Genomic DNA, 26,839 nt, shown 5'->3' with positions numbered 1-26,839 from the left:
GTTGGGGGAAAGTTACAGATAAATCTTTAGGGAAAATAAAGGTCTCTATTTTGAGGTAACACTAGCTAGCCATAGTGGCTAGAACTGAATTTAGACGTGTTGAAATTTGAACTATCATCTCTTTATGGGGCCTTGGACCAAAAACCCAGCATTTTGCATTTTCTATTCCAGTCATCTTAAATGTGCCAACAGAAGGTAACTACTCACTTCCTGTTGATACCTGGGATGGTCTGAAATACTGTCTGTACAAAGAGTCTTTGGAGAAGTCTTGACATTCTCAGACCCCTTGCTGCCAGCCATTCCTGTGCTATAAATTTCTGGTTGTCCCTGACAGCTACATCCTGGTGCCACAGTTGTGGGTTTGAAGTTTCCTGGAAATGCCATGGGCTTCTCTCCTAAACAAAGCCAGTTCTCTTACAAATGAATTTCAAGAGAGTAAAGGTTGGGAGTGGGAAGGAGAATGTGGCTGACTTGTCCTATTGTTAGAAAAACAGTACTGGATGGTGAGGCAGCATGGTGCTGCAGTGAAATGGGCCCAGACTTTGAAGTCAGATAGACATGGATCTGTTTACCATTTATTAACTGTGTGAACTTGGACAAATTATGAAACCTTGAGCTTTAATTTCCTCAACTACATCACCGGGGATAAGAGGATCTACTCCCAGGGTTGTCGTGATGATTAAGGGAGGTAAGGGAAGCCAAGTCTGAATACCTATCCTGCCTTCCCTTTCCTTTAGTGCATGTTCTTGGGCTGATTGATGAGCAACATCATTTTCAATCGCCAAGTGATACCTCCAAGCTATGAATGCTACGAGGCATGAACAATGCCTTTGGTTCCTGTAAGAGGCTGGGAGGGAATTCGAGCCAGAGAATAAAGCTTATCTTTTGGGAAATGGTTCAGGAAGAGGAGCGGAGAAGTGTGGAGGGCATGCCTTGCTGTGCTGCCTGCAGGACCCCATGTGCCCCGGAGACCACAGAGGGCAGAGTCTGTCTGGAAGCTGGAGGAGGCAGAGAGGGCAGGGCCCAGAGGAACGGGTCTGGGAACAGAAGGCCATGACTAGTACCCAGGTCTGCTCTTGAGCACAGCCCGGGTTCACTTGGCCTCTGTCCCACATCTGCCAATAAAAATTAAGAAATTGATTTTTGTTTGTTTGCCTCTGAGGACCAGGCTCTTTTTATGAGACAGTAAATGGAATCCCTCTCTGAGCATGGCTGGATTTTTAATTGTGTTTGTTGTGCTTCCACTTACTCCGTTTTATGAGTTCCTGCTCCCAGATTTGTTGATGCGAAGCTCTCACCCACCAGGGACATGTCAGTGTTTGATTTCTATCAGTAGGAAAAGGTTGAGGTTTTAAAAAAATCATTTTCTTAATCCAAAGGTTGGCTTGTTTGCTTCATTCTGACACATTAAAAAGGCACGAGACCCATGCAGGCTTATTTGCCTCTGCTATCCAAGTCAGATCTAGGTGGTCATTATCTGACTCTATGAAACTGAAGATTTGAGCTCAACTTTGGGACAGAGAGTGGGGAGGAGACATTTTAAAATGGATTATATCATTGAGGAGGACAAGTCCCCCCCCCCCTTTTTTTTTTTTTGCATGAGGGACTTCTGTGGAGACTTGCTGAAGATGGTGTGAAGCATACAAAGTGTCTGAATGAAGAAACTAAAGTACCATTGGTAAATGTGGAGATGTGATAGACAGCACCCCCACCAATCACAACTGCTTAAAACAATAGTGCTGCATTTTGCACATCACCATGGCTGCACCAGGTGTTGGTAGGAGCCCTTGTGTCTAAGTTGGCCTCACTGAGGGACCGGGGCTGAGTGGGGTTCTGCTTCATGCTTCCACAAAATGCCAACCCAAGAAAAAGGGAATATGACAAGTCACACTGGATCTTCAAGCTTCCATGTGGGAGTGATGCATCCTCACTTCTCTCACTTTTCATTCCAAAGAAAGTGATGGGGGTACTGTTTAACTTCAAGGTGGTCCACAAAACTGCAGTCCTAGTGAGTGCCTGGATATACTCAATAAATAGCAGTCATGCTTACCACAGCTCCCAAGAGGGTTTTCTGAGTTGGAAAATGAGATTGCTGCCCCCCAACCCTACTCTGGAAGGAAGTACAAGTGTAAAGGAAGGAGTACAGAAATCGATTCTGGCATTGGAATTGTACAATTTAAGTCTATCTGTTGGACTTGTCAGCCCAGAGCTATTTTATGTAGGCTGGTCCAACCCTGAAAATATTTGGCAGTCCATCCCTAGATGCACTGATTTAGCCCCAATCGCGGGGAGCTGGCATCTCGCCTTCTGTATATAGGCTCATGTATTCACACCAAGCACTCTCTGTTTGTGAAAAATACTTGGTGTCAGCTATACTGTTGAGAAAATGGGTAGTTTGTTGGGAAAAGGCAGAACTTTGGAGTCAAACAAAGATGGCTTCAAATACAGGTTCCACCACTTCCTGACTACGTGATTTTTGAAAATGACTTAAACTTATTTGAGGATCGGTTTTGTTATTGATTAAATGAGAATAATGGTAGTTGTTGAGGATCAAATGAGACGAGAACAAAGTGCCCAGCAATATATCTGGCATGTAGCTGGTATTTAATTAATGTCAGTTTTGTTTTCCCTCCATCTTCCCTTTTCTTGTAAACCACAGGGATCCCAGCATCCTTGGGGCTCTGTCACTCCTTTGGAATTTGGAGAAGAACCACTTCTACATGTTGGCTGGGCAAATGCCCTAGGGTTGGACCAGTGGTTGGATTTTCTTGGAGCCACATTTCTGAGAATTGTCAATGCTCTGTAAGTCAGAGAGTTGCTGGAAGAGAAAGGAGTTTTAGAGCCAATGGTAGGGCATTGGAGAAAATGATTCCAAGGCAGTCTTTCCCCACTCTGAAAGTGGGAATGAGTATTGATGTGTCAGTGCATTCCCTGGGAGACCGCTCCTTTTTCCTCCTTCATTTTTTGTGACCCACCTCTTTCCCCCTCTGTTTCTGCATTATGAACCTTGAAAAAAGCTTTCCCTGGAGTCACCAGAGGCTTCTGCAGAATGGTGGTGTACCCACAGGTCCTCATGGTGACTTGTCCCAGGCTCCTCTCTTGGGACTGGGGCTCAGCCCACCTGGGGGGAAGCTCATACTACTGCAGTGAAGTTCCCTCTCCACTGTTGCCATCAGAGAGTTTTGCTTTCTCTGTGTAAAAAGTAAAGTAGAGGTTCCTCTTCAAATACTTTCCTCCCCATCTAACTAGGAATAAATAGTAACTTCTCTTAGAAGCAAAATTTATTCAAAGACCTGTGCTAACATTCTGAAGTATCTGCTAGCCAAAATAAAGAAATCAATGTACTTTATGTTCTTAGCTCCCACAATTTAGCCTGAATATTTGCCCTGGCATGCTTATACTGGTCCAAGCAAGCATTAGGTCATAGCCTGTTCCTCTTCCTTATCTGAAGGTGTTTTTACCTTTCTCATCATTTCACAATTTACTTCCTCCTTCCTTTGTTCTCCTCTGCCTTTGCCTCTTTTTAAAAAAGTTCTGAGTTGCTAGCCAATCGGGACAAATACAGAATATGAGGTCCCATTCCAGCCAATGGAAACCGGACACAGCAGTAGGGTGGATGTGTCAGGGTATAAATGACAGTGTCTCCTTTGTTCAGTGTGCTCTCGTGACAATACTGCTGGTGGGTGTATCCTTTCTGCAGAAGTATAAAAATGGCCTTGCTGAGGAAATTAAATTTATGTTCAAGTGCTATTTCTGTACGGCACTGGGGAACAAGCATTTCAAACATCTGGGAACCTGAATCCCACCTTGGAATAAACCATTTATGTAAATTGGAGCCATTCCTTGCTCTACACCCTCATTTTTCCCCTGTGGAAGAACAGGGAGGGGAGGAAAAGCCTCTGGACAGACAGTATGGACCATCCTGTGGGGAAAGACACCTGTCAGGGCCATAGAGTTTCTCCAATTATCCAATGGTTCTGTTAAGGTATGGCTAGAAGAATAAAACCCACTGTGGATCTGAAGAAAAAAACAAGGCACCAATTTTAGAAGAGAATAATATGATGTTGAGAGTCTGTGCAAACCTCTGTTCCCTTGAGGGTCTCTCTCTAAAGCTTGCATTTACTAGAAAGACTATAAGAATGTTTCTCTTCTCTTTGATTATTAGTGTTGTGTAACAAAGTAATTGTGTAATTGGGAATGGATTAGTGACAGCAGAGAGGCCGATAACAGGTAGTAGGCGGACTGTATGTGTGTGTGTGTGTGTGTGTGTGTGTGTGTGTGTTGAGGACTCAGTAGACGTCAAAGCTTGACTCCTCTTGACCTGCCATCTACCTCAGCAGCTACAAGAAAATAGAAGAAAGCTGTCCAGACAGCTGATGTATTTTTCTCTGTATTACTCGTCCCTCCTTCAGTATCTTAACAAATTCTTCACTGTGGTTATTAAGGTGAGAACAATCTTCACTGTGGTTCTTATGGTGAGAACAAATGCTTCCTCCCCTAGAGGGGCTACAGGTGTGTAAGTTTTCCCCTGAGGCAAGTGGTGTGAGGACTGGCCAGAGTTTCATGGAATAACATGTTGGTGTCTCTATCAGTGGTTCTCAACCTGGCACAGCTCCATCACCACAAAGCATGTTCGGAAATGTGTGTGGTGGGGAGAGTGACCTACTTTTTTTTTACATTTTAAAATTTTTGTTTTATTAGACTTTATTTTTAGAGTGATTTTAGGTTCACAGCAAAATCAAGTAAAAGGTACAGAGATTTCCCATCTACCCCATGCCCCCATCTGTGCACAACCTCCCTCATGATCAGCATCCTCTGCAGAGTGGTGCATTTGTTGTGGCTGATGAAGCTGAGACTGGCTTTTCATGCCCAGGTCTAGGGCTGCTACATACCCAGAACAGCCCTGTCCAAGAAAGACTCATCTTGACCCAGTGCCAGCCATAGCCCTGTAAGGAGCCCTGCTGGACTCAGACACAAGCAGGCAGGGGCAAGTTGCAGAGACCTCCTCTTACTTCCTTTGAAGTGATGGGCCTATGTGCTTTTTATTGGGTTTTCTTTTAAGAAATGTAGTTTATGGAAGAGCGAAGGTGAGTAAGAGGGCTTTGGGAATGGGACAAGACTCTGATGGTGCAATGCTCTTTCCTGCTATGGATATAGCTTAAAGGAACATTCAGCAGTGCTTGGAAGAAGATATGATGAATTATCTGTAATCTATCTGAGTGAGTCTAATAAGGCGACTCACTCCTGTCCCAATTCTCAAGGGTCAAGAGGAACATCTTTAAAAAGGGTCTTGGGGAACTGCAATAGAAGGCAGCTGCTTATGAGGAGGATAATATACCAGAATTGATCAAGTATCCCTTTGCACAAATTATTTCCCTCACAGTCTGCACTTTCAGGAAGGCAGTGCTGGTGGAGTGTTATGAGCACGGGCTCCAGGGCCAGACTATGAGTTTGAATTCTAGCATCACCACTTCTTTGCTAGGCGTTTGTCCTTGGGCAGGTCATTTCTTTATGCTGTAATGCCTCCATCTTTAAAATGGGGAAAACAATGGTACCAATGTCACAGAAGCATTATAAGATTAATTACCTTTAGAGAGCCTGATGTGTAGGAAGTATTCAATAATAAAAATTATTACAATGATCAGGATTTCTCCAACTAACTCCTCAACTCACTATAATTTGACTTTTCCTTAACATTCCATGGAAACTTCTCTCATTAAGGTCACCTCCACATTTTCCAACACAGTGGCTCATTTTCAGGCTTAATCCTATTTGTCCTCAGTGTGTGTGTCTCTTGAACTTCTAGACACTCTCCTCCTTTGAATGCTTTCTTTTTTTTTTGAGAGGGAGTCTTGCTCTGTTGCCAGGCTGTAGTGCAGTGGTGCCATCTCAGCTCACTGCAACCTCCACCTCCCAGGTTCAAGCGATTCTCCTGCCTCAGCCTCCTGAGTAGCTGGGATCACAGGCATGCACCAACAAACCCAGCTAATTTTTGTATTTTTAGTAGAGACTGGGTTTCACCATGTTGGCCAGGCTGGTCTCAAAAGCCTGACCTCACATGATCTACCCACCTTGGCCTCCCAAAGTGCTGTGATTACAGGCATAAGCCAATGTGCCTGGCCTCCTCCTTTGAATTCTAAGACAGTATCCTTTTCTGGTTTCCTTCTACGTCTCTGGCAGTTCTCTTTTTCCTTGCTCTCCTTCTGATGCCTACATTTTAAGTATTGGGGTCCCCAGGGCTCTGATGTTTGGCTTTATTCTTTTATCTCTATCAGGTCTTCCTGGGTGATCTTATTCCTTCCCATGGCTTGGGAGTCTGTGGCAGAACCCTTCCATCTGTGGATCTTACCCCAGCTTTTTCAAATCCTCAGATACTGTAGAGAAGGTAGAGACTGTTTTAGATCCCAGGCTCTTGGAACATTCTGTTGACTACTTGCTATCTATGGACTTCATGTGAGCAGATTCAAAGGAACAGCCTTTCACAAAAGGTTTAAGTCTTGATGTGGTATCTTCTTAAACTTCTCCCTCTTCTGTGTCCTTCCTCCATGTCACTATAACGATCCACATCCTATAATGCTGAGAACAGAAAGGGGCGGGTTAGAGGCGTAACTTCTGTTGCATGTGGTCTTTGTGTCTTCCTGCATTCCATGGTCTACAATTCTAATAAAGCAAGTAGTCTGTAGTTGCAGTGAAGACTTGTGAGCTTTGGAGTAAACAAGACAGCCTGGACATGGATCCTGCCTTTATCATTGTATTCTGTAACCTCTCCCTCCAGACACTTCCTTCCCATAGCGCTGTGGCTTGAGACTGGGGATGATACTAAATCCCCAGCTTCCTCTTTTCCTTGCTTGCCCCTTGTTTTGCTGACATCCCTTTTCCTGATGCATCCTAAGACGGGGACAAGCAAGGCAATTTTTTACACATTTGCAAACAATTTTATTTTGCTCTTACAGTGGGTTGATTTTTTTTTTAGGTGTAGATTTCCAGGTTGAAAAGTTGCCCATCCAAATGTTGAAGGAATTGCTCTGTACAATAACAATAGTGGTATTGTTATAGAGAATGATTCCATTGTCTTTGTGTTCACTGTTCCTTTATAAATGTATCACTCCTGCCTGGAACCTCTTAGCATCTTCTCGTTATCCCCAGGGCTCTGGCATTGTGTAATTGTGTGCCTTGATATATATATGTGTGTGTGTGTGTGTGTGTATGTGCACATACCTTCATATTTGTGCACTTGTGTTAATTATGCTGGAAACTGGGTAAGTAATATGGGTAAATTTCCATAAGATTTTTGGTTTTCCATTCATCTCTTCTATTCATATTCATTTTCCCTGTCTCTCTCTTTCTCTCTGGGATTTCTTTTAATTAGATGTTGGATCTCTTTATCAAACCTTTGATTTTCTTATCTTTCCTTTTTCATTTACCACCTCTTTCCTCTGTTTAATTTTCTGGAAGATTTCTTGACTTTATCTTCCACTCTTTTTTAACTTTAAAATTTCGATGATCATAATTTCCAAGGACTCTTCACTACCCTGTAATTGTTCATGTTTTAAATATTGCCTTGTTTGTATAGATGCAGTGTTTTCACTGACGTCTCTGAGGATATTAGTAGTTTTTTTTTAGAAAGTCTTCTTCTGCTTCCTGCATTGCCTCTGTTTCCTGCAGGTCACTGATTGTCTACTCGTCTTGTGCTCTCCCATGCCGGAGCTTTGCTGAAGTGCCTGGTGATCCTGAACTGTTTCTTCATATTTAGGAATTGACCCCTAGAAAGCTAGTGCAATTCTGCCTTGTGTGCATGGGTGGGGCTTGCCAACCGGCAGGCTTCACTGTGGCATGATCACAGAATGAACTTGACTTTCCACTGGGAGATCCCCAAATGTCCATACCGAGAAGTATTTTTTGAAAGAATTCATCCAGAGATGCATTCTCTAATCTCTTGCAGGGTGCTGGTATGAGATGAGATTGGGGTGATGGGGAGGCAGGGTTGCAGGAAGAAGGGGCTCAGCTTCATGCCTCATCCCAGCCCTCCCCTGAGCCTTCTGGGTTCAATGTCTCTGGGTAAACCACTAGAGTCCTGTGGGAGGGGAGCGAGGTGATGGTGGGGGCACCTTGTTCCTGCCTGGAGCCTCACTCCACCTCAGCCTTCCTGGCTGTCTTATCCTTTCATGTAGTGATCCTTTCCAGCAGAACCGGCTGCCTGCAAATAATCCCCCTGCAGTCCTGTTGGTCATCTCTTCTTCCACTCTTTCCTCTTCTCTTGCCTCTTTCGTCTTTTGCTTTTTAAATTCCAAAATATTATTGAACTATCTTATTTTCTCTTATCACCTCTCTTCCTCTTTCTCTTTGGGCACACACACATATATATGTATTTTATTATACTTTAAGTTCTAGGGTACATGTGCACAACATGCAGATTTGTTACATATGTATACATGTGCCATGTTGGTGTGTTGCACCCATTAACTTGTCATTTACTTTAGGTATATCTCCTAATGCTATCCCTCCCTGCTACCTCCCTACAATAGGACCCAGTGTGTGATGATCCCCTTCCTGTGTCCAAGTGATCTCATTGTTCAATTCCCATCTATGAGTGAGAACATGTGGAATTTGGTTTTCTGTTCTTGTGACAGTCTGCTGAGAATGATGGTTTCCAGCTGCATCCATGTCCCAACAAAGGACACGAACTCATCCTTTTTTATGTCTGCATAGTATTCCATGGTGTATGTGTGCCACATTTCCTTAATCCAGTCTGTCACTGATGGACTTTTGGGTTGATTATAAGTCTTTGCTCTTGTGAATAGTAGGCACATATATTTTTTGAATTTTTTTTTTTTTTGTATTTTAGTAGAGGGAATGTTTAGTATATGTTTGAGGAGGGAAAGGGGATAAAAACCAGTGCTTAGTTTTCCCTGTTTAACTGGAATTTGCTGTAAAGTTTTTCAAAAAGTTTACAAGGTATTTTCAGGAACTGTCTTCTTTTTTGCAAGGCAAGTGATTATTGCAAGTATTTGGGCAACCACTTACAGCTACTTTTCCACACGGTCTCCAAACACAGTCAGACATTTGTCATGGATTGGAATAAGCCTGTCTGTGCTGATGGAGTGGAATTCAGGGGCCTCCGTTTGCATTTACCAGTCTCCCATTTAGTTCTGCCTCATTGGTGCTTCACCTCGCTATTTGATGGGAAATATTCTCTCCATAAACTTCAGTAAGATATAATGGATTTCTGCAGTGGAAATATTGTTCAAGCTGCAAAACTGAATCACAGCAGGCACTTTGTCTGGGGACTGTGTGTCTAGCAAAGCAGCCATTTAAAATGCCAGTTATATGAAGCCACAAACAGTCACAGCTAATTCACTTTACAGGAGTTTTATTTGTATGTATGGGAGAACCACGGCACCAAACAGAATAATTTTCTACCAAGACTGCAGCATTAATTATCTTTGCCATCTCAGGCTTTTTGAGTAACTGTATGTCCTTACTGGATTTCTTCTTTGGGTTAGAAAGAAGCGGGAGTGAAGCTGGGGTTGGTAAAGACACAAATGATGTTCTTTGAAGCCATTGGCTCAATGTGGATATTTCAAGAGTGGGACAGCTGACCCAGCTGCGGGTATGGAGATCATGATGCAGCTTCATTACTGTCATTTGTGAAACTTGGCTCAGGTTAGGTCCAGGCCCACAATGGGCTTATCTCCCTGTGAACAAGGGAGGGTTGATGGCTGAGTGCAGTAAAAGCTACAGGACACTCCCCTGGGAATCTGGTGGCCAGCTGGAGAGGCTCTGGGTCTTTGAGCCACTCATCAGAGATTCTTGATCCTGATTGTAGATGGGACTCACGTGGGGCGCTCTCACACTCTGATGTCCAGCTCGCACTCCCAGACCAATGGAATCAGAACCCTTGGCGATGAAATCCAGCATCAGCCATTGTTAAAGCTCCCTAGAAGAGGAAGAGCAGGGTGTACACTACTGCTACGTCATTTTAAAAATCCTATTGTTGCTACATAAGAAAACAGATGTATTTAAAACTCTTATTTTGAACTAATTTGGACTTGGGAGAAAGTGAAAGTAATTTATGCCAGGGTCATTTAAATTTACTTTGATTTTGCAGCTGTTTCCATGGTTTGATGGGTGAGTAATTATCAAGAAAGAGAATTTAGGGTGGTTCTCTGAATTCAGAATGCAGAGCATTCGAGGAATACTATTCCAGTGGATTTTGCTAATAAAGAAAATGTGGGCCGGGTGTGGTGACTCACACCTATAATCCTAGCACTTTGGGAGGCTGAGGTGGGTGGATCACTTGAGGTCATTAGTTTGAGACTAGCCTGGACAACATGGTAAAATCCTGTCTCTACTAAAAATACAAAATTAGCCAGGCATGGTGGCAGGCACCTGTAATCCCAGCTACTCGAGAGGATGAGGCACGAGAATCGCTTGAGTCCAGGAGGCAGAGGTTGCAGTGAGCCAAGACTGCACCACTGCCTTCCAGCCTGGGTGATGAAGTGAGACTCTATCTCATTAAAAAGAAAAAAAGAAAGGCAACCTATAGAATGGAAAAAAAATTGTAAGCCGTGTATATCTGATAAGGGATTAATATCTAAAATATATCAGAAACCCAAACTCAAACAACTGAATATATATCTATATATATATATATATCTCTCTCTCTCTCTATATATATATATAACACACCCACCAAAAAAAAAAAAAAAAAAAAAAGAAAATGTTTGTGATGAGAACAGTAGTTGGGGGTGGTCTCTGGATGGGGCTGGGAACTGGCTGGATGTGATGTCACCAGGTCCTGCATCTCTCTTGGTGTGTGCAGGTCCCGTGGCTGTCATCAGTGGTGAGGAGGACTCAGCCAGCCCACTTCACCACATCAACCACGGCATCACCACACCCTCGTCACTGGATGCTGGGCCCGACACTGTGGTCATCGGCATGACCCGCATCCCTGTCATTGAGAACCCCCAGTACTTCCGTCAGGGACACAACTGCCACAAGCCAGACACGTGTAAGTACTGGGATGGAATGCTCTCCCTCCTGGGGAGGGGAGGGTGGTTGGTGATAGACCATGTACCTGGGGTTCTGGAACCTTCTAGGGTGACCTACTACCTGCCAACCTCCCACTTTCTAAGAGACCCTCCCTGTTTGTCTCAAAACTTGAAGAATAGCCTGAGCCAGGAATCCCCAGGACCAGAGTCCTCTGGGAAGGGGGTGGACTGTGGGTCTGAATCTGCTTCCCTCTTTTCTTCACCTGGGCTCAGCAGGACCCTTGGTGCTGAGAGGTGCTCCCAATAAGGCAGGAGACACAGCGAGGCTGTTCTTCTCTCTAGACCTGGCCTATGTAACTAGGAAACATAACCTGACTCTGTTTAGACAGCAGCCCCTGAGCTTAGCAGAACCTCCACCCAAGCCTCCATGAGAGGAAAGGGAATAAAGGGCGGTGAGTACCTTTGAATGGAAACATCTCTCTAGCTGCCCCTCCAGTGCCCCGAGGTGTGCACTTTCTGAGAATCAGATCATGGCCCCAGTGCTAGGAACTCTCACCTCCCCACTGCAGAGGTCTCACTCAGACCAGAGGGCTCAGGGCACCTGTTTCCCTCTCATCTCCCAACCCCTCTCCTTGTCCTTCTGCTGAGCCCTGCTAGACCCCCTCTCAGCTCCTGGAGCCTCAGTGACTTGGCTGTCCATCCAGCAGGGTTCCTCCTGCTGTGTGCCCAGGTTCAATCTGGGCCCAGCAACACCCAAGCACACCCCCGCTCCTCCTACTGTTCCAGCCCCCAGGAAATGATCCATTGCATCAGGAGAGAGCACAGCAGCTCCTGGAGAACAGGGACACCCGTGCCTGCCTGAGAGCTGGAAGGACAGAAGTGATCAGCTAGGTTGAGGCCTCACCTTACAGACAGGAATACCGAGGCTCTGGGTGGCTGCCCCAGGCTTCCAGCCAGTGGGTTCTCTTCATGTCTCAGTGGGTCGCAGAGTGGGCCTAGGAAGAGGCACTTTCTGGTCTTGCTCAGCCCCTAGGCGGAGGTCTCTGTGCTTGGGGCACAGTCTTTGTAGCTCACAGAACTCTTGCTGCTCCTGCTGGTTCATCCTATAGCAAAGTGGGCATTGGGCTACCGCCATCAGCCTTTGCTTCATTTCCCTGGCTCTGAGTTTTAGGAGAGCATTGTCACAGTAGGAGGGACTGGGCTTGTGTCAGCATAAGGTCATCATTTGCCTCCCAACCTTGGGTGTTCTCCAGAATCTGTCTCTGTGTATCAGATGCTCCCTGTCAGTATCAGAAAAAGGACACCTGGGTTCTGGACCAGCACTGGGCAAGGAAGAGAGATACCTGTTTTTCAGATAAACCATGGGAAGCACAGAGCAAAGATTAGTTCACCTTTGGCTAAATTTCCTGTCTCAAATCAGGCTCACCACTGGACTGGCCTGGGTGGGGCTGGGAGGAAGGACCTTCTATGGTGGTAGCTGAGTCCAAGCTCAGTCTAGGGTTGATACTGAGTTTTCTAGGGTGCTGTTGGTATTTGAGAAGAGACCTAGACATTGCTATGTTCAATATACAGTCAGTTCTCATTATCTGTAGCAATTGTGTTCTGTGAAGCTGCTGTGAACACTGAATTAGTGAACATTGAACCATTGCTCCTAGGGAAGACACGAGGTTAGGTTCCTGTGGGCCTCGGGTCACATTTTATCAACCAGTCAATACATAACCTTGTCATATGTTTCAGTTTAAGGACACTTTATTTAATACATATTGTTGATTCATTAACATTGAACTCATGGCCATGGCCACCGTCATTCTTCCTGAGCAAAGCTTATCTAACACCTGTATTTTTTTCCGTGAGGCACATCACAGCTGTCCTGTGCTAAGGAACACTAGCCAATACTTCAGAACGATGCTTGGGGGCCGTACTAAACTGCACAGTCACCAGCAACAAGCACAAAAGTGTAAAAAATGTGATCTGGAATAGACCACAGAAAGGATAGTTGTTTACAGTATGAGAGCTGAAACAAGAATTTTAAAACACTGTTGTACGTGATAAATATGACAGATGACAGGGTTTTTTTTCCAATTAAAATAAATGGCTTTTTTTAAAAAGACAAAGGACGAAGGCAGATGTCTCCTTGTTGAGCCTCAGCTGGAAACGTGCCCCTAGGGTCACATTTTGTCACTCTACACATGTCCCTAAAGGACCATGAAAGTGCCTTGAGTCTTGGTTTTGGTGTTGCCAAATAAAAAAATCTGTGAATAATGAATTCTCAAATACAGAATCTGTGAATAATGAGGTGAATTATTTAGAAAGTAGGTGAATTCCCAAATACAGAATCTGTGAATAATGAGGATCCCTCTGTCCTCTTTAGTGGAAGCTCTGGATTCCTGGTGCAGAATATGATCTTGTGATCATATCTGCTCACAGAAGCTCCTGATACCAGGTTATCGGTACAATTGTCAGATGGGATGACTCTCTGGTGTGTTGGAGGCAAGTTTCCTCTGGGCCATCAGAATAAGTGTCCCCATGGAAGACTGGGAGCCATGGAGAGAGCTATGGGGCCTGGTGAGCATCCTTTGGTGTCAAAACAAAGCATACCCAAGGACTCATCGCACTAGGCAAACCATATGGAGGAAGTCTTCCTGCTAGAGCCCTCTAGATTTGTGACTCAAAGTGGCTATTCTAAGGATCCAGACAGTTCTTCAGTGTAAACAAGAAAAGGTTGGTGAAAATGGAAAGACAGCAGGTTTATTGATGAGACTTGAAGGAGCAAGGGAAACAAACAATGGCTTATCAGAGGAAAATCATGAGATGACTCCAGATCATCAGAACCCCCTGATGCTGGGGAAAGTAGCCTTTTTAGAGAAGTGGGACATTTTGTTCTATCAATAGACAGCGAATGGCTCTTAATTGTTTTAGAAAACATGAGTGGCATGACAGACCATGAGCAGGAGCATTGTGGCTGCATTTGTCTAATCCTCCCTCTGCTAATCCCTTGGTGACTCACACAGACAGGGTGAAGGGGGGCCCAGGCCAGTCCTCAATGGAGATTTACTGGCTGAGCCAGCAGCAGGTCTCTGATTAACCACGACTTCATCAGTTGAGGGAACAGACTCCAAGACACATCCCTGTGTGCGATGAGACAGTATCATAAATAATTAAAGCTGCATGCATCTTGGCATATAAATAAGTGGAGAGCATTTATGGTGCGGCAGACAAGGCCAGGGTCACTCCTTTGGGGGGATGGCAAGAACCAGGAAGATTAAGAGAATTAAAATGCTCACATTGTGAATCCCCTAGGGGGTCTCCTCATTCTGATTCCCCTCTTTGTCCCATTTAAAAATGTGTAATGTGGGGTGGAATTGCATGAACATAATGCTACCTGACTTCAGGCCTCATTTCCCTGTCCCCCTAGTGATGGATTAAGCCCAAATGTGCTTTTCTTTCTGTACTCATGTGTTTATCGTAAATTGTGGGATATTTCTGATGGAAATGATTAGGATGCTGGTCCTTTCCTTGCTTCTCACTTTCTATCTGCTTTCAATCTGGTCCATAGCATTTTTCCTAGCATGTCAGGCTGCAAGGATATTTAGAGATCACGTGGTACAACCCCTTATCAGATGCATGTATCCCCACATCTGTGTTCCCAACAAGGGCTCTGCATTTGACATTGTCTTTATTCTGCATTTATTTAGCCTTTCCAGGGATTCCGAAAGACCTGAATAAAAATGCTCCTAGTTGGCAATGTATACTGAACCCAAAACCTAATAAAGCCCCCCTCATTATTTATGTATAGCCCTCTGGTTCTTGAGAGCATCATGAAATGGATACAGCCCTCTTGGTCACATAGCTGAGGACCCTAGACTTTGGGCCAGGTCCGACAGAATGAGAGGTCAAGGGACCACTCCAGGTGGGTCACTTGGGAGAAGCTAGAAGTTATTTGTAGCAACACTGGACCCTCAGTTACCTTTGTCACCCGTGTGGCAGCTCTGGACTGCAGTAAGCTGTTCATGGGTGAGGGTTGGACCGCTTGCTGCTGTCTCAGGAGTCACACATTGGCCCTTTCCCACAGGCCAGTTGAAAGGCTTCTCGGCTTTCTTTAAGGCCCTGGAGTTCTCTGTTCATCGTTTTCTCTCCAAACCCATACTCTTGGTTGAGAAAGCGGAGACTATCTGGGGAGAGGCAACTAGTTTCCTTCTTCTGCCTCCACGCCGTCCTTCTGTCCTCGGGTGTCAGTGTCAGCCTTTGCTCCCATGTTGTCCCGTCTCAGAGGAAGCAGCATCTCCACCTTCCCAGAGTCAGCCCCTCCAAGCCTTCCCAGTCTGGGCCTGCAAAGAGGACCTGTCTCCATCCTGGTCGGCCTGCCCTTTCCTCTCTTCTCCCTCTTGACGTAGTCTCTGTCTGCTCCTGTGTCCACCACCACACCTCTTGCAGGTCTCTGTCCTGAAGGTCTATCTGTTTCTTTTTCCCCAGGAGCCCCTCCGCTCTCCGTCTGTGATCACTTTGCAAAACCTGACCATGTTCCTTTGAACCTCCTTTCCTCCTTAGCATCCGAGTCACTTTCCACTGTGCTGATTTTTCTCCTTTCATCTATTTAATCCATGTTTATTGAAGGTTTGTGTCAGACTTTCTTTTAGGCTCTGGAAATAACGGGGAACAAGAGACACATGCTCTCCAGCCTCAGGGGCTCACTGCCAACCATAGCTGATTCCCGAGACGTGGGATGGTGCCCCCTGCTGCAGGACCACTCAGAGCACCTGTGCCCTCCCTCCCTCTCCTCCTGTCTTTCTCTCTCAACTGTCTGCTGATGACTTACCAGCTTTATTCCTTCTTTCCAGATCATCCGTCCCACACCTCCAGCCGCTACCTTGAAATGCCCATTTTCCCTCCCGACTGTGACTCCCTCTCCTTTCCTTCCACACTCTGTTTATCTTTTAACACCTCTTTCATTTCTAGCTTCTCGTGAATTCTTCCTAGCCCCATGCTATCCCAATGGAACCTTTCCTTCCTTCCTTCTAACCCATAGCTTAGTCAGTGCCAGGCCCCAGTCTTGAATGTCTTTGGGCCAAATCATACATAGGTCAGCCTGTCATTTCTCAAATATACATGTCCTGTTTCCCAAACCTGACTTTGAGTTTATTCCTAGTGTCATAATTCTTTATTTTCTACAGAAACCACAGCATGGAACTAGGGTCAAAGAAGGTGCTAAGATGTGCCAGAGGACTCCATGCCCAGGCTCTCTAGAAACTCACAGAAGGGGCCGGGCGCGGTGGCTTGCACCTGTAATCCCAGCACTTTGGGAGGCCTAGGTGGGTGGATCACAAGTTCAGGAGATCAAGAACATTCTGGCTAATACGGTGAAACCCCGTCTCGACTAAAAATACAAAATATTAGCTGGGCGTGGTGGCGGGCGCCTGTAGTCCCAGCTACTTGGGAGGTTGAGACAGGAGAATGGCCTGAACCCAGGAGGCAGAGCTTGCAGTGAGCCCAGATGGTGCCACTGCACTCCAGCCTGGGGGGCAGAGAGAGACTCTGTCTCAAAAAGAAAAAAGAAAAAAAAAAAGAAAAAGGAAAAGAAAAAGAAAGAAAGAAAGAAAGAAAGAAAGAAAGAAAGAAAGAAAGAAACTCACAGAGAAGAAAAGGAAAGCTTATTGATTTGTATCAACAGCCTCTTTAGAGCAAGCACTGGGCTGGTGTTTTATGTTTTTTATCTTATGCGATCTTTAACCAGCTCTCTGAGGGGGAGCTGCTACTCCCATTTTATAAAGAAACTGAGACTCAGAGAGCTTAAGTGACTTGTTCCAGATCATACAAGAGAGAGCCTGAGATTTAAACTCAGACCTGTTAACTCCTGCATCCATCCCTCCCCTATCAAATCTTGTTGCCTAGACCTCTAGTGATTGACATATACTCAGCATGGCTGGAGGTCAGGGAAGCAACCTATTAAGGACAGTTCTTTTGTTTTATAGAGGCTCACTCTTCTGTTTCTAGGATAAGGACAGTCCTGTATAGGGTGTTCAGGGTTGGCTGAAGTCCTCTGTAGTCATGAGGCTGGGCCAACCTCAGTCTGGCTGTTGGCACTTATTACCCCTCTCTGAATTCTCCATAGAATCAAGTTCTTGAGGGGCCATGACTACCTTCAGATCAGGTGATACCTGGCCCTGGGGTTAATTTTTATTTATTTTAAAGAACAGTTTTAGAATAGGTTTAGATTTACAGAACAATTTCAGAAAGTACAGAGAGCACCCACATATTCCCTTTCACTCCCCACCGTCACCACAGTTTTCTCTATTATTAACATTTTGCGTAATTATGGTATATTAGTTGCAATTGGTGAACCACTATTGATACATTTTTGTTAACTAAAGGCCACAATTTAAGAAGGGTTCACTGCTTGTGTTGGACAGTTCTGTGGGTTTTGACAAAAGCATAGTGTCATGTATCCACCATGATAGTATCGGACAGAATAATTTCACTGCCCAAAATGTCCCCTGTCCTCCATCTATTTATCCCCTCACATCCCTCAATCCCTGGTGACCACTGATCTTCCTACTGTCTCCATAGTGTTGTCTTTTCCATATGTCATATTGTTGAACTCATACAGTGTGTAGCCTTTTCAGACTGGCTTCTTTCATTTAGCAATATACGTTTAAGGTCCTCCATGTCTTTTCTTGGCTTGATAGCTAAGAAAAATTTTCTTGGCTTTATAAAAAAAATTTTAAAAAATTTTTTATTTTATTTATTTATTTATTTATTTATTTATTTATTTATTGAGATGGAGTCTTGCTCTGTCTCCCAGGCTGGAGTGCAGTGGCACGATCTTGGCTCACTGCAAGCTCTGCCTCCCAGGTTCACACCATTCTGCTGCCTCAGCCTCCCGAATAGCTGGGACTACAGGCATCTGCCACCACGCCCGGCTAATTTTTTGTATTTTTAGTAGAGACAGGGTTTCACCGTGTTAGCCAGGATGGTCTCGATCTCTTGACCTCGTGATCCGCCTGCCTCGGCCTCCCAAAGTGCTGGGATTACAGGTGTGAGCCACCGTGCCGAGCCTGATAGCTCATTTTATTTTTTATTACTGAGCAATAGTTCATTGTGTGACTGTATTACAGTTTTTATTTCCTCACTTATTGAAAAGCATTGTGTTAGTTTCTTAGGGATGCCAGAATACAGTACCACAAGTTGGGTGGCCCCAAACAGCAGAAATTTTTTATCTCACAGTTCTGGAGGCCCAAAGTCTGAAATCAAGGTATTGTCAGGGCCATTCTCCCTCTGAAACCTATAGGGAAATCAATCCTTCCGTACCTCTTCCTAGTTTCTGGTGGTATGGCACTAGCTTTTTTTTTTTTTTTCAGGCACTAGCTTTTTTTTTTTTTTTTTTTTGAGATGGAGTCTCGCTCTGTCGCCCAGGCTGGAGTGCAGTGGCGGGATCTCAGCTCACTGCAAGCTCCGCCTCCCGGGTTCACACCATTCTCCTGCCTCAGCCTCCCGAGTAGCTGGGACTACAGGCGCCCGCCACCACGCCCGGCTAATGTTTTGTATTTTTTAGTGGAGACGGGGTTTCACCGTGTTAGCTAGGATGATCTCGATCTCCTGACCTCGTGATCCGCCCGTCTCGGCCTCCCAAAGTGCTGGGATTACAGGCTTGAGCCACCACGCCGGGCCTCTTACGCCTCTTTAGCTACAGAGCAGTAGTGTGAGGTTCCTGGCCTCATTCTTTCCCTAGGAAAACTTGATGCATTCCCCTCTAACATACCAGCCCACAAGGCAAGAACATCTGCACAGATAACCAAAGCTGGAACTACTAGATCTGTGCACCGTCTCTTTGGCTGGGACCAGTGGTTCCTTTTATCAGAGTGTGCAAGTGGCTTATCTCCTCCTTTTCTTCTGGGCCAATTAACCATGAAGCTTGCCTTTTCTGGAAGAGGATTTGCCCAGGCCAGTTTCCAGCTGCGGTGGGGAGCACAAAGCACATGTGCGTAATGCAGTATTAATAGTGCATTGGCGTGATATAGATTCTGTCACCTTCTATACTAACAAACATCGCTTAGTGCAGAGTAATGATGGGTATTTATTCCCAGCCACTTAACTCAGCATAATGGACTTGCAGATGAAATATGGAAAATGGGCTCCTTTGTCTGGGAGGCTGGGGCCCTTCCTGGAACCAGTAGCAGAGGCAACAGCAGCAGCTGCTGCTCCTGCAGAATAAGTCTTTCTCTAGAAGAAGTCCTGGATGGACTTGCCTGATGGAAAGAAGGAGATCTGGTTACAGGGCTGGGCTGGGAGTGTGGGTGTGCAGCTGAGGAGGCGAGGTTGGCATACCAGGGGCTGCTGTTTGCTCCCTGTGGTTGTTTTAGAAGGCAGGCTCTGCTGGATGTGACATGGGAGAGAAATAGGACCAAGGTGGATGGGGGATTCTGATGGGTCCCCTCTTTTATGCTGCTGGTTGGATCTTGACAGTCCACTCTGGGGGAACCATAGGATGAATCTTGGTGAATCTTGGTTAATAATGGAACCATTTAGCTTTCATCTTTTTTACCAATTCTGTATCTCCAGGCCTTGCTTGGTAGGCAGTGTTTCATAAAACATTTTAAATGGACATAAATTTGTATTGTACCCCTCTGATTTTTCTTAAATCTTATCTTCAGATTGAATTAGAATAACTAGGAGACCCCCAGGAATTCTTACCAAACCTACCAGACCTAGGTTTGGTAAGCACAAGGTCTCTGGAGGGAGGGATGGGTCTGAACATATTACCAGTATTCTTTCTTTCTAGAAAGAGCTGGATGATGCCAGAATGAGATATCTTGGGAGCCCAGCGAGTAAGTCCAGGGCCCATGGGCTTGAACTTAGTGTACATACAAGCTTGTCTGCAGGGTCTCAGCCTCAAGATATTAATCTCTGCTGGGTGCTGACGTCTGAGTTCCCTAAATGTTGGTACAATCCAAGCATGGCACTTTGACATTTTTCCCCCATCCCAGGAAGAAAAAAATCATATGAAGCCATTTCCCTGAAATTAATTGAAAACACTAGACTTTCCTAGCATGCACTTTGGAGCTATAACCAACTAGTTCAAAGTGACAGATTAGCATTCATCTCCCTGGGCCAAGACCACCTGCCATCCTTGCGGTTATCATGACCTCATCTGCTCTGTGCCTCACTGCCATAATCACATACTCAAAGTTAGTAGCTGCATGCAGTCATGCTAATTAAGTAATTAGGTCTAATTATGCTCCCTGTAAATACAAGGTAATTGGCTTTAAAAAAGTACTTGGGGATAAGCATTCACTTCATGGTCGAGGAGGGGAAGAATGATGAGACCCCCCAGCCAAGTTGGAGTAATGTCATTTCATGGTGGCCTGGGAGCCCAGAGGAAGCTGCACCCGAAAGCTGAAGGTGAGCAGAACATGGAGTGGGTCCTTTTTGCTCTGCTCAAAGGCCTAGAAGCAGAAGGACTACTTGTCTTCCTGGCATGTTTTGGCCTCAGTCTTGTCTTCAAGGAGTGAGAGCATTAGCTTTCCTCCAGAGATGCTTTCTACCTCAAGAGTTCCTAGAGATAATTAGTTTATATTTTTTCTTCTTCAACTGGATTCAGGCATCCAGTCTGTATTGGAGTTTTAGAGGGTCATAATTCTGAACCAGCTAAAACGTACATATAGCGGTCAGATAGGAATCAAAAGATGATCATTATTGTTGCGCCCAAGAAGGCAGCTTGAGCGTAAAGCCAAAATGGGCTTTTTGGTGCTTCTCCTCAGTCTTGAACTTGGGATGCACAGATAGAACTTGGGTTTGCTGAGCAGATATTATTCATTCAGTTGCATGGAGAGTCATGATTCACCTTACCTTTTGGAAGCCAGAGAGCTTAGGAACACCCCAGGAAGCTCATATGCGCAAGGAGAGAATCCCTTTTCTTCATGAACTTTGCCCAGAAGAGAAATGTGATGGCGGATGATGGACTCCACCCTCATCACCCATCAAAGAAGTCACTTGCTTTTCACAGGGAGAAGCCAGGAATGCAGGGTGAGGGAAGGGCTTGGGGTTACTTCCCGTGTCTCCAAGGAGACAGACATTCTTATTTTAAGGGCAGAAGTTAAAAATCAGGGAAAGGGAAAAAGATCTCCTTCTCCCACCTACAAGCAGTAATCTCAGTAGTTTATGGTGGTCTCTATTAGTGTTCTCTTTCCAGAAGCCCTTTTCCAGGGGAAAGTGGTCATCACCTCCATCTTCTATGAGTGAATACGTGAGTCGTTCCTTATGACAGATGTGCCCAAGAATTTGTTGGTTCTCATTCCCCTTGCACTATATTATTGACAGTCAATAACTAAAAACCAAAGCTCTACCCACACCTTAGCCAAGAAGCCAAGAGTACAACTGCCCTTCCATCTTCTCTTCAGCTGCCTTTAATTCATTGTTTCGCAAATTGTTCTCTGAAGGATACGAATAGGCATTGCTTAAAAAAAAAAGTTTCATGGCAAAATAATTTTGGGAAAACCTGGATTAAGTAACTTTCATACTGTAGGATTCTGAGAGCCTTTAATGCTAGAGATCCCTGAGACTTTCCAAGAAGAACCTTTGGTCTGCAGCACTTCCCAAATTTCTTGAACTACTGAACCTGATTTTGAGGTATACCTGTTAGCATCTCTGTAGACACAGATGTTTCAATGGATCCCATTCAGGGCTGTTCTGGGGTTTGGGGGCTCCATTGTTGCCTCCCCAGCAGGTGTGGTCACTCACTGTGACAGTGCCCAGATGGGCCTGAACCCATTTGGCACAGGCACTGTCACATTTCCTCTCAAGCCCCTGGGAGGGACAGGACGTAGCTGCATTCCATGAGAATAGCCCGAATTGGGGTGGTAACATTCTTCAGGATTTCTGGCAGAGCACTAAATCCTACACTTAAATGGATCAGGGGATCTTTGCCTGTTGTTCTCTTCCTAGAAGCTCTTGCAGGTGCTTCTAACACTTCCTAAACCCCAGATCCGGAGAGGCTGGTCATGGCCAAAGTTTCACTGCATTCCTTGTTTCCAGGCAGATCTGCTGCCACTTAGGAATGGAATCTTAGGGAGCTGCTCCAAGGAGAAATGCTCAAACCAAGATGCAGCCAGCCTTCTCAAAGTCACTATTTCCAAACTATTATTTGGAAGGTCAAAGCATCTTCTTATTTCAAGAAGATAATATAATGGTCTTGGCATGCAGTAGGCAGGGTCTAGCAGCTGAGAGAGTGAACTGAACTAGGGGATTGCAGAGGATCCTTTTTCATTAGAAACGAAAGTGACATGAGCATGGGTGGCCCTAGACCCAGGTCCCAGCCTATCATCTCAGCCACTGCATGACTGTGGGCAAGGTACTTGCCTTCTCTAAATTTGAGATAAGAAAAGGTGACCACCTTAGCAGGTATCTTTTGAGATGAAGGGGTATGAGAATTTGAAAATACTCTGTAAACTTGTATAAGTGACAATACGTGATCATCCTCGCCTTGATAGCAATATTTTTACAACGATCATTACGATTTCTGATATAAATATGCTCTTGGGGGACACCAGCTTGATGGTACCAAAAAATATGTTTTCCAAGCTTGGAGTTATTTCTGAAATAAGAATGCCCTCCAGCGACTTCTTTCCCCCAACTCTAAGAAACAGCATTTTATCACCCGGCTCCACAGCTACGAAGATGCTCTTAGGAGTCGGCACTGTAATATGTTGGTTGTCAGGAAATGATGGATGTAGATGAGCAGAGGGCTCAGGCCAATTTCCTGTTGAGTTAATGAGACCAAAATGTTGTGTGGGCTCAACTAGAAGATGGCAGAGAGATTCATGGCGAGATTCTTTTGTTTGTGTTTTTGTTTGATTGATTTTTTGTTTCACCCTTCCCTTTGTCAGCAAACTTAATTTTGTTGAAACAAAGCTCCTCTTCTCCCTTGTATGCCTGCCTGTGTGCATTACGCTGAGTTCTCATATGTTTGTGCCTGCACGGTCCCCTCCGAAGTTAGGGCTTCAATGTCTGTCTGCTTATTTGACTTCCTTTTTGCTTGTCCTTAGACGTGAGTGCACAGCCCTTTTGTTTTTTTCTTAGCAAACTTATACACAGGATCTTCAGACACAAATGTACATGTGTCTGAGTCTTGTTCATATTTGTGCACATATCTCATGTTTTAGACACTGATTATATCAGTTGAGATCCTTTTGACTGAAAGTACAAGACAATCCTGACTCACTCAGCTTAAACAAGAAAGATGTCAATCATCGCATAACTCAGCTAAAGAGCTAGGGAAGGCTCCTGGTGAAGTGTATTAGGACTCTAGCTCTGCTTTTTCTGATTCTCCTGCCTCTGCCTTTCTGTGTTTTGCTTTATCACCAGGTTGACTTCTCTCATGGCTACAAAATGGTTGCAGCAGCTCCAAGGATCACAGCCAAGCACATGGACTAGGGGCCCCACGGGGCTGTCTCTTTTTGTGGGTGGGTTGAAACTGAGAAAGCCTTTTTCCAAAGCACCTAAGTAGTCTTTCCTTCCTGTTTCATTGGCCAGAATTATGTCATATGTTTATTCCCAAGCCAGTCACTCTTAAAGGGAACAGAATTACCCCCAAGCACTTTAGGCCCCTCCAGATTCTCCCCTGGGGCTGGGAATGGAACTCATTTTCCCTGAGGCGTATGGTTGCCTGGAGGGCATATGTCTGCACAGAATCACAGGGCTCTGTTAGCAAGAAACGGGAAGTGACTGTTAGAAATGACAGTGCCTGCCACCCAGGTCTCTTCCAGGAGTAAAGCAAATGCTCACCTAGGCTTTCAGCCTTGCATATACTGTCATCCTGCTCTTCTAGGAGTAAGCAGGTGCCTCTTGGGGTACAGGGGGTAGAATGAAGATGAAAACATTGACACCATGTACATTTTACTCCTTGTATCTCTCCTCTTAGGAAGAGCAACCTAGTAATTTGTTGTCATCATCACTGTTCTGGTCTGGTAAACTGTCGTGCTAATTTTCAAGGCTAGACTTTTATGCCTGGGTGATGAAACATTTCTGCTTGTGGTTTTAGCTGGATCCAACTATCTTGGTTGAGCAAGCTGTGTGAATCCTTCAGAGCTGCTATGTGATCCTTTGGGAGCATAGCTTTTGGAGAGTAGGTGGGAGGAGGTAGGTGGTGAAGAGAGGGGAAAAGGGGGAGTAGTAAAAAATAAATAAATAAATTAACATTTACTGAATACTTACCAAGGGCCAGGCTCTGAACTTGAAGTACATTCAAATAATAATAAAATCATACACTGCGTAGTGCTTATTATATCTTAGGCACCAAAACCAGTTTAAATATAATAATAAATTGTTCAATCCTCACAAAAATCATATGAGGGCTGGGCGTGGTGGCTCATGCCTATAATCCTAGCACTTTGGGAGGCCAAGGCAGGCGGATCATGAGGTCAGGAGATCGAGACCATCCTGGCTAACATGGTGAAACCCCGTCTCTACTAAAAACATGAAAAAAAAAAAAAAATTAGCCGGCCTGTAGTCCCAGCTACTCAGGAGGCTGAGGCAGGAGAATGGTGTGACCTCAGGTGGCAGAGCTTGCAGTGAGTGGAGATCGTGCCACTGTACTCCAGCCTGGGCGATAGAGCGAGACTCCATCTCAAAAAAAAAAAAAAAAAAGAAAAAGAAAAAATTCATATAAGGTAGCGTCTATTACTTTCCCCATTTTCTAGGTGAGGAAACTGAGGCACAGGTAGTGGTTAAAATATTTGCTAGAGTCTTGCAGCTAGAAAATGACAAAACTGTGATGTGACAGAGCCTACCGCCGCCTCTTCTTTTCATGAAGTCTTTCTTTCTACATTACATCAGGCTTTAATGTAAGTGTAGTGTTCTCCACTTTACAGATTAGGCATTTCTTAGGGAAGCAAGGAAGTTAAGGGACTTGCCCAAGGTCATTTACTGGTCAAAGGTAAAGCCAGGATTCAAACTGTAGAGTTTAGGAGCATGCCACTTCTACTAATCTCCCACTGTCAGCTGACTTCCAATTCACCCCCACCCCCACCTTTTGGGAGATCTTGGAGACTTTCAGATGGTTGCTAGTTTGGGTGACCCATAGTGCTCACCAGTGAGGCAGTAGAAGGCAATTCTTCTCTAGCACTTTAGCTCCTATGTAGTCATCCCCCTCCCTGTGCCTACCCCAGAAGGCTCTTTGGAGCTTCAGATCCCCACGAGGCAGGCCTCCTAGAAGCAGGGTCCAGCTAGAGATGGGCATTGGAGGTGATGCAAGAGCTACCCCTGAAGGAGAAGAGCAGAAGTCCTTGGATCCAAGTTGACCTATTTTTGGCCAAGTCTCCTTTTATCCTGTCGCTGGTGGTTTTGTCGCTTAATTTGTCACCCAGATTGTGGCTGTGCCTCTCAGTAGGCAACGTATAAGCTTCTGTCCCCAGACTTAGAATTGCTGGTGATACAGCAACTCTTTGCACTGGATTCTGCTGAGTCGAGCAGCCCTAATGCCACTGGTAATGAAGAAGTGTTGGGACTAAACTCCTAATGGCTCATTGATTGGTTGAATTATGCTCAGTGTAATTCTGAAAATAGATTTGAAATATGTGCTTGGGGATTTGTGGGGATTTGTTACTTAGGAGCTTTAACTAAATCATGGCTGGTTTGACAGAGACATCAACACAGGGAGCCTGTGCCTGGGGCGTGATGTTCATCTCTGGGTGACCCTCCTCCCCCTATTCCCCAAAGTCAGGAAAGTGTGCTCGGTGGGTTGACTAGGAGTGGGATGGTCCCCCCTCCCTTCACATATATTCCTTTGTTCAGGGTTTGAGAAGGTCAACTTGGTTGAACAAACCACTGCAAACTCCTCAGTATTGCTAAGGTGAAATGGAGACATCACAGATTCTGGATTCTCCCTTTTATTTCCTCTGAAGTTAAGAACAGATGCTATCTTCTTTCTAATTCCAAGCTTTCACTTTTCCTGGAGCTGCCACTCTGGGGAAGAACCAAAGGGGAAGCCTTCATGGAGGCTTAGCTAATCAGCCTTTTGGCATATTCTGGTGCCATCTTTTCCTTCTGCATCCTTGGATCCTAGGCCTAAAGGAGGAGCTGTATGAAGGGTTTCTGGTCTTGGGCTGAGCTTCTAACATCCATGCTTCTTTTGGTGAGTGCCAAGTTAACTTGGATACAATAGAAAAGCTAATGAAGGCCCCTCTGTGAGGGAGCAATCATTAGAAAATAATATTCAGAGACCTCCCAGCACACCTCAAATCACTCACCTTGTATTTCTTTCCCTCTGGTCTATCAGAAACCTAAAATGCCTCCCATTTTTGATGCAAGGTAGATCAGAAACAAACAAGGGATGTTATAAGTGAGCCTTAGTGAGGCAAATTTGAAAGATGCAGTGGACCATATTTCCATGGGGAATTTGATCAGGGGCTTTTTTTTTTTTTTTTTTCAACCTTGTCTGAAAGGGTATATTCCCCTTCCCTGGGGTAATTTATACTCAGCCAGTCTTTAGGAAAGAAAAAAATAATCCCCAAAGAAGGGAGGAAGTAAAAACAAAACCTGGAAGAAAAGAAAAAAAATGACACTCTCCTCTTATAAAGAAATTACTGACGTTCTACATTATGAACTGTATTAATTTTTAATGGCTGAGAAAGGAGTTGATTTATAATGCATCCTTTCTGGCTGCAAAGCCTGTCCCCAGCTAATAAATAAATGACAGTTCTCTCATATTAAAAGTATCCGTCATCTTACACTGTTGGAATGTAAATGGTGAGAGGCATTGAATGAGAGGCCCCTGGGAGGGGCGTGCCCTGCTGTGCCCAGCTGGAGAAGAGCCTGCCATAGCGGTCTGCCTAGTTCTGAGGCAGCTTAGTCCATTC

General features: G+C 44.9%; 1 protein-coding gene across 20 annotated transcripts in view; it reads left to right on the top strand.

Annotated features, from left to right (window-relative positions):
• NTRK3 (neurotrophic receptor tyrosine kinase 3) overlaps nucleotides 1-26,839 on the top strand; it is a 386,973-nt gene that overhangs the window by 219,098 nt on the left and 141,036 nt on the right. For all 20 annotated transcript variants that reach the window (XM_077937781.1, XM_077937778.1, XM_028850223.2 and 17 more), the window contains 1 exon segment: nucleotides 10,823-11,011. In XM_077937781.1, coding sequence (XP_077793907.1) covers nucleotides 10,823-11,011 — 189 coding nt within the window.

The sequence above is a fragment of the Macaca mulatta genome, chromosome 7 (assembly GCF_049350105.2).
Source record: "Macaca mulatta isolate MMU2019108-1 chromosome 7, T2T-MMU8v2.0, whole genome shotgun sequence".
Classification (NCBI taxonomy): domain Eukaryota; kingdom Metazoa; phylum Chordata; class Mammalia; order Primates; family Cercopithecidae; genus Macaca; species Macaca mulatta.
Note: the sequence above shows the minus strand (reverse complement) of the source record. Positions and strands in the feature narration are given on the sequence as shown.